General features: G+C 38.5%; 1 protein-coding gene and 1 pseudogene across 2 annotated transcripts; both read left to right on the forward strand.

Moving 5' to 3' along the window:
* LOC149026682 (uncharacterized) lies at positions 1-2,155 on the forward strand (annotated as a pseudogene). Its single transcript, XR_016173419.1, has 2 exons — positions 1-755; positions 924-2,155. The product of XR_016173419.1 is annotated as an uncharacterized LOC149026682 (transcript).
* Positions 2,156-5,311: 3,156 nt separating this feature from the next.
* Positions 5,312-7,380, forward strand: LOC149026683 (uncharacterized). The gene is made up of 2 exons (XM_089153500.1): positions 5,312-5,911; positions 6,343-7,380. The coding sequence occupies exons 1-2, from the start codon at positions 5,336-5,338 to the stop codon at positions 7,378-7,380; spliced, it is 1,614 nt and encodes a 537-aa protein (XP_089009626.1). The 5' UTR covers positions 5,312-5,335.
* The last annotated feature ends 1,181 nt before the right edge of the window (positions 7,381-8,561 follow it).

Here is an 8,561-nt window from a genome sequence, read left to right on the forward strand (position 1 = left end):
TTAATAATGTTAACAAGCTTGCGTGCAGCTGGTTTACAAAGACGTTATAAGTCTTCCGGATCCCATCTTCTTTTATCATCTCGAACTCCTCTTTAATTTTTAGTTACAACAGACATAGTACTGATCAAGGATAAAGCATGGCCATGAGGAGTGAACAACAGGGAAGAAGAGAACGAGAGACACAAATCAAAAGACTTTATGAAGTTTGCTCGCGTGGGAGCCTTTCATCTCTGCTTCAACTCATTGAGGAAGACGAGCTCATCTTTGATAGAGTTATGACTACTGATTTCAATGAGACTCCACTCCACATAGCTGCAATGGTAGGTCATCTTGAAGTTGCAAGAGAGATTTTGAAACGCAAACCGGAACTTGCAACCGAGCTAAACTCAGAAAGTTCCTCACCCCTTCACTTGGCTTCAGCAAAAGGAAATCTCGAAATGGTGAAAGAGCTCTTGAATATCAACCCAAGTGCTTGTTGGGTCACTGACCGAAATGGGAGAACCCCTCTTCATCTTGCAACAATCAAAGGCCGGATAGATGTCATGAAGGAGTTGTTGCAGTCACAACCTGAGGTGATTCATGTCAGGGTTGAAAGAGGAGAAACCGTTCTACACCTTTGTGTTAAAAACAGCCGTTTGGAGGCACTTAGACTATTGTTGGAATCAGCAGCTAGTGACCAGCGAAAACTCCTCAATTCCAAAGATGATGATGGCAACACTGTTCTGCATCTTGCCACAGCTATGAAACAAACAGAGGTACGATATAATCAATTCAAGTACACATCCATGGCTAGCTATGACCTTATTTAGTTACTTTTTATATTCTAGTATCCATCATTATCACCTATTAATAGAAATACCACCAGATATATATGGAGTAGTAACTATACATGGTAGCTAGAATGTTTTGTTTTGTTTTTACAGGTTATCAAGCTGTTGGTGGACAAAAATGAAGTAGAAATAAATGAAATGAATAGTTTTGGTCTTACAGCTTTGGATATCTTAGCACAGTCTCCACCCCCAAGAGACACAAAAGACATGGATATAGGCGACTCCCTAAGGGCAGCAGGAGCATTAAAAGCCGATGATATTATATCGTCTGCAGCCATGCCGATAACAAGAAGCAGCAGAAGGAGAAGGAGTAGAAATAGTAGTAGAAGAGAGATGAGAATGCAATCTGTTTATCCTGAGGAAGGAGATTACTGGTTAGCGAGTCAAAAGAATTCATTAATGGTACGGTGTCAACTGTGATTGCTGCCATGGCATTCCAAGCAATATTGAGTCCTCCAAAGATCGTCGATGTCAGTCCTCCAGCTCCAAATATTGATGATGTCAGCAGGTTTGATTATGCCAGGCCTAACGTTCGCATGTTTTATTACGAAAGGTTTTTAGTCACCAACACAGTGTCTTTCGTTGGGTCTTTGGGCATAACCCTTTTGCTGGTAAGTGGATTTTCGATGAAGAAAAAATCGTTTGTGTGGATATTGACGGTAAGTATGTGGATCACAATCACGGCAACCGTTAACTCTTACTTCGCGTCTTTAGTTGCCATCATGCCAACCATAAGTGACGATTTTGTGATTGAATTATTGTCGATCATTGGCCTTGTTTGGATGCAAATAGTGGTGCTTGTTTTCTTAATTCACACCATCCGAATGGTATTACAGTGTGTGAATGGATTCCCTTTGATTCCCAGGATTCTTATGTGGATACTCATTCCGTCGACCATAATTGTATTGGCCGTATTGCCTTTTCTAATTCCAGAATCGCTAGACCCGAATCGGCCGTTCGTTATAGGAGGCAAAAAAATCTACGTCTTTTTGTACCCCTGTTTTGGAATGGTGTGCCTTCTTCTCTTGCTTCAAGGTGCTCGCTTAGCCTTCCGGTGCGTGAATAAGTTGCGTACAACTACATTAGATGAGGCTAGCCAGCGACTTCGTCAACTGGTGATTGATGATGATGATGATGATCAACAACAATGCTAACAAATCCAATGTTACGACTGTCTGATCAGATTTGAATGGATCTTCACTTTGTTGTTTCAGCTTTAATTATTTAATTAGGATTCCATCTCCACCCTGCTTAATTTCTGTTCCAAGTTCTTGTACTCGATCTTGTTTTTTTTGTTGTAGGTTCTCAATATAATCTTTGCTGAAGCTTGCCAATGTTTAATAAAATATTTTTTTGAAAAAGAAAATTGATGAGTTTTATCTTCCTTACTTTTTATATTTAAATCTATGTGGTTTGCTTCATGATCCAGGTGAAAATTTATTATTTTCTTACGTAAGATCTACTAGATTCCTTCTTTTATTATTTTTTAATGTTTTAATATTCACAAATGGGGAAGTGATCCGAACTCCTATTTCCACAAGTGTAAATGCGCGAGGATTTTTGTTTGCGTTTGCGTGGATAGACTGGATTGTGACACGTGATTTAAAAGAATTCGACGGTGTGAACAAATTTAGTGTTTTAGAATTTTTAAATTTACAATCAGATGTCCTTGGTTGAGAGTGAATTCACAAGTAAGATCAAAATTTGGGGAAAACGAAAAGGCGATTCTGATAGAGTTAAACCCTAACCCTCTCTTCCTTCTCTGTTAGTCAGTCCATTTTCTTTGAAGCCGAATCCCTAGTTGGATGATTTTGCGTTCCTTGTTGCCCACCATATTTCGATTGATTTCTTTCATCTTCATCAATCCATCCACCTGCTGCAGTTTTGAGGTTCTGCTACTCAATCCGAGTCAAACAAAGAACCCATCCTCTTTGAAGGGAGAAAAATCCCCACCAAAAACAAACATCAGGAATTATGTCTTGGTTGAAATGAAATCGACTTCAATAAATCCTGAATAAAACTAAAAGCAGCAATCTGAAATAGGGTTTCAATTCAAAGTGGAAACAACTATGAATTTTCTGAAATTAATTGGGATTTCACAATGATGGATCTGTAACAAGAAAACTTGAAAAGTATCAACATTTGATGTACCTTTGAGAAATAATCATCGTTAGAGGAAGAGGAAGGTTAAACAAGCAAAGATGAAGAGGAAGGGAGAACCCTTTAATTTCCTTTAATTGCAGAAGATTCCTAGGAGACGAACACCCCAACCTAGAACCCATTAATGTATTGCTCAAGAAAATAGACACAAAAAATTGAAGATGCCGTTGCCGAAGAGGAAGGTTGCACCGGTTGCCAAAGAGGAAGGTTGCGCTGGCTGCCGGAAAGGAGGGTCGCTATACGGGTTGTTTGAATGCTAGGGCATCGAGCGTTCCTCCCAACTTTAGATTTTGAAAACAGGGTTGTAAAAATGAATATAATAGATTATGAGGGGTTGAGATTGTAAATTTGATAAGTTGAGTTATTGATGACGTTTCAAATTTACATTTTTACCCTTATAAACAATCGTATGATTTACTTTTGCCACATGCCACATGTTACAAGGAGGCTGCGCGGGCGCCAACAAAAATCCCTAGAAACTCTGTCTTATCTTATTATTCCCACGATTGTAGATCCACCAAACATCATTCTAACTTTTAAAAAAGATGCAAAAAACATTGAACATTCTGTGTGAGTGACCCTAAGAGGTGAATGAAAACAATCCGATTCTTATAATAAAATGTGAAGACCACTAAATACTCTTGTGAGTGGCTTTTAAGAATTGAATGAAACCAAACGAATGCTTACCAAAATATGTGAAAATTACAAAACACATTGTGCGAGTAACCCCAAGGTCAAGAGCACTGAACTCAGTCAGGACCATATGCATCTTTAAAGCGATAGTCCATGCTAACCTTCCTCTCTTAGAGCTGAAAAGGAAGACGAAAAGTTTTGGAAAAGCAAATTTGGATTTTGAAAGATCGTTCTAATCGGTTGGGTCCATGTGTTTGGTTTCCCGGTTCGGTCCATGTGTTTATGTTGTAAAACCAGCCCCAAATTTACTGAAGTTGAAGTAATTAGCATATTTATTATTTAACAGTCAAGATTCAAAGACTCAAAAGAGCTTTCACTCCGGCAGTTGGAAGGGTTGTAAACGGATCGGATAGTGGCAATATCATGTCCACATCCTATTATATTCAGAATCTCAGATGGATTCGAATAATATCCAATCGATTTGAATTCAATCGAATTTGAATGATAATCGAATAGTTATTTTCTTAAATAGATTCTTCCAAGTGGGCATGAATGTAGATTAAATACAAAATTTCAACTACTTTTTTACTTATTTATCATTTTATTTGTGAAGTTAGGCTTGAAATTTAAGAATTTAACAACTTTGGTAGTTATTTTAATAGAAAGTCTAAAAAAAATATTCACATATTTTCAAGAAAAAATTATAAAATAAGAAAAATAAATATAAATAAAGCTTAATCACATCGTATTAGTAATCGGACAGATTCAAATGCCATTAAATGGATGTAGTGCAAATTTGGGAGAAGATTTCGATTATCTACTTACACCCCCTTCGATTGCTTAGAACAACGCTTACGCCAAGCAAAATCCAAGTGGAATGAAACGGTACGATTCTAAACAATTCAGTTCCATGATTTTAATTCTTATTTTTTATTATGAAAAGAGCCATCTTATATATAGAAAGAAGGAAGATGATTAGCAGGTGGTTGTGTGAGAATAATCTCAGATATTACCAACCCAGAAAACTTGATCTCATGTGGTTTTCAAACCTGAACTTCTCAAATCGGGGAAAAGAGAGTGGGTCGGGACGACTGAATGATGATTCCATGCAAGTTCCGATTTTTATTATTTTCGCTCTTTTATTAATCTCGGTGGAGGGGCAGCTGTGGAACCGCCTCTCTTGCCGTTTGATTAATGAGGCAATAATGGTGGTGGTGGCGTCGTTGGCATTGCCGGAGCCGAAGGTGGAGAGGTGAACCCGCAGAATTGAGTGAGGAGAGAGAATAAATTTGATTTTTTTTTTTTTTTTTCAGTTTTTGATAAGGGAATTTTTTGAATTTAAAAAAAAAAAAACAGTTAGACTAATGGTTTCAATAACATGTTTAATGAATTAGGTGTTTGTGTTTTTTCAAACATAAAGTGGGGTGTGAATGCATTAAAGCTTCCATTTTGGGATGTGTGCAATTTGCTTTATAATTTTTTAGTGTTTGGGTGCAGGATCATGGTTTAACTCAGAAAAAGAAAATAGATGGTCGTGTAGCACGCTGTCTATTGGCAACTAAAAGGCCTGAAACAGGTTGAAGCACACGCTATAAATCATCTCCTATGTTCTCTCAAACTCCTCTTTAAATTTCAGCTTCAATAGAGAAATTGAAAGATAAAGCATGGCCCTGAGGGGTGATGATCAAGAGGGAAGAACAGAACGAGAGAGAATGATTAGAAGACTTTATGAAGTTTCCTTGAGTGGGAGTCTTTCATCTCTGGTTCAACTCATTGAGGAAGACGAGCTTATCCTTGACAGAGTTATGGTTACTTATTTCAATCAAACTCCACTCCACATAGCAGCAATCCGAGATCACCTTGAATTTGCGAGAGAGATTTTGAAACGGAAACCAGAACTCGCAAGCGAGTTGGACTCGGAAAGTTGCTCACCTCTTCACTTGGCTTCAGGCAAAGGAAATCTTGAAATGGTGAAAGAACTGTTGAGAATTAACCCAGACGTTTGTCGTGTTACTAACAGTGATGGGCTAACTCCTCTTCACCTCGCAGCAATCAAAGGCCGAATAGATGTCATGAAGGAATTGATTCAAGCACGACCTGAGGTCATTCATGATAGGGTTGATAGAGGGGAAAGCATTCTACAATTGTGTGTGAGATACAATCAGTTGAAGGCTTTGGAGTTACTATTGGAATCAACAGCAAGTAACCAGCAAGCAGAGCTCCTCAATTCTAAAGATGACGATGGCAACACTGTTTTGCATCTTGCTACAGCTAAAAAACAAACCAAGGTACGAGCTGCCCATTCCCCCTATCCATATGACCATATCCATTCTCATTATTTTTCTGACATATTTCATTTTCTTGATGCATTTGGTATCTGTTTTTGTTTAAAAGAATAGAACCCCTCCCCTCAAAGAAAAAAGAATTGTACTAGATAGATAGATTAAATTTTTTTTTTACGAAAATCTTATTGTTTCTCCTCTTTCTCCCTTCTAAACCTTAACTATTTGTTTCTAATTCTCATAATCTATTTTTTATTTTAAAATACCAAACTTATTTTTCATTACTTAATTTATAGTGGACAAAAATTACCAAATTAATTTTCATTTTTTAACAAAAATATATTATTATATTCATTTCTTTTGAATGGACAAAATTGAAAATGGAAATTTACATCATAATTTCACTCCATGAAACGATGTATGTTTTTAATTTGCAGGTTATCGAACTGTTACTGGGCAAAAATGGAATAGAGATAAATGCAGTGAATAAGAATGGTGTTACAGCGTTGGATATGTTGGCACAATCTGTGCGTGACATTAAGGACATGGATATTGCAGAGTCATTAAGGGCTGCCGGAGCACTAAAAGCCAGAGATATTATATCAATAACGGATGGAGTAACTAATGATGATAATAATAACAATAATGGGGCGGCAACAACAAAAGGAACACCAGGACTCTCATCTTCAGGTGCTGATCATCATGATACAGGAGACTGGCTAGCGAGTCAAAAGAATTCATTAATGGTGGTGTCAACAGTGATCGCTGCCATGGCTTACCAAGCAATGTTGAGTCCTCCAAACGCTGATTTCAGCGAACCCATTTCCGCGTACTACTACAAAAGGTTCATAGCCACCAACATAGTGGCTTTCGTTGGGTCTTTGGTTGTAACCCTTTTGCTGGTAAGTGGGCTTTCGTTAAAACGAAGATTCTTCGTGTGGCTACTGATGGGAATTATCTGGATCGTAATCGCATCATCGGTAGATTCCTACTTTTCGTCGGTGATGATTCTTGTAATACCACAGTCAGGTGACTTTCTCGTGATTGGAAGAGTATTGTCGGTCGGATCAACTGATTTGGTGGGAGTGATGCTCCTTATTTTCTCAGTTCACAGCGCCCGGTTGCTCACACGGTTTTCGAAATCACAGTTTCAGAAGGAAGCCAACTCGACTGTTGTCAGGCTTTCAGTTTGGGTACCCACTCTAGTAAGCATAATTAATTTATGCAGATTCGCCTTCCAACATCCGCCACCGGTCATGGCATCCACAGACTATATAAGAATCCAGACATCCATGACTGTTTTGTATGTGATAATTTCACTGGGGACCTATCTTCTATTGTTTCTATATTATAGCTTCATCTTCATGTGTACTGCTCGGGGAACATTGAAAGATAAGGCTAGACAGCAACTTCGTTGGATGATGATGATAATCGTGAATACTTATTCTAACAGAAACAGTGGCGCAGTTGTCTGAATGAATCTTCATTTTGTCGTTTCTCCAGCCTCTTGTACAGTTGTACTCTTGGTTTGGACACCGAAACTTTACAGGCATATATAATTTGCATTCTCAACAGTCAGCTAAGAACACTAGAACCACTTTGTCCCCCTTCTGCACTTCCTCTGATGTCTCTGCTGGTCTATGCAAATTGGTATGAAATTGATGTTGTTCATAACCATCATTAATGTAGTGAACTTTGTAAGGAAAAAAGAACTCAAAATTTGGAGGGAATTGAAAGGGAAGAAGAGGATTTTTTTTTTTTTTTTTTTTTGGTACTGGTGCTTTTTTAATACTTGGAAATGTAATGATGTCTGCAATGGTCGAACCCAAGACCTCTCCACTGAAAAGTATGGATCTTTACCATTCCACCAACCCAGCATTGAGAAGAGGAAACTTTTCTTACTGGCATGTTCCTGTGGATCATATCACTATGACGAAGAGAGATACACAGTATCTTGATTCAAATTTCCCAGGCTTGAGGTGGGGCTACTTCAATTTCTTCCATCACTAGTTAGAGCTTCTCCTTTTTTTTTTTTTTTTTTTTTTGGTAAATAGCACTTCTTTTAAATAATTAAAAAAAGTACAAACTGCATGAGTACACAAAGTTCGAAACGAACCAAGGAGCGGCATATGACCAAACTGTCGCACATGCAATGGACAGGGCCAGCCAGGATAAGGGTTGGGTCAAGCCCAAAATGGATCGCGTCCATAATACCCTTAGAACAAACACCCACATAGGGGGAGATGCGAACACCCACTTAGGGGGAGATACAAACACCCACATAGGGGAACCTACAAAACACTGCAAGGGCACACAAAACTCCTACAGTTGTGGCGATGGTAGCAACGAAAGTGCGGAGAAGGTGTAGACCTGCCATCCGACTCTGCCGTATAGGCGTACTAGTCAAGCTCGACGCAGAATAACTTGTACCCAAAGTTGGAGTTGTTCCGCGTGTGCACCAAAATAAAACGCTCCTCGGCGGTGTGCACCAGGAAACGCTGTAAGCCTGTAACCAAAGGAGTTGTGATGAAAAAAAAAGAAAAAATAAAAATAAAAACAAGAAACAAAAACAAAGCACTGCAACCACAGATCTAAGGGGAAACCCTAGATCTGGTTATTAGCGGAGAAAGCGAAACGGAGGCGGGAAAGAGGGAGG

This window comes from Hakea prostrata, chromosome 1, assembly GCF_041222555.1.
Source record: "Hakea prostrata isolate BN-2017 chromosome 1, UWA_Hpros_2, whole genome shotgun sequence".
Taxonomy (NCBI): domain Eukaryota; kingdom Viridiplantae; phylum Streptophyta; class Magnoliopsida; order Proteales; family Proteaceae; genus Hakea; species Hakea prostrata.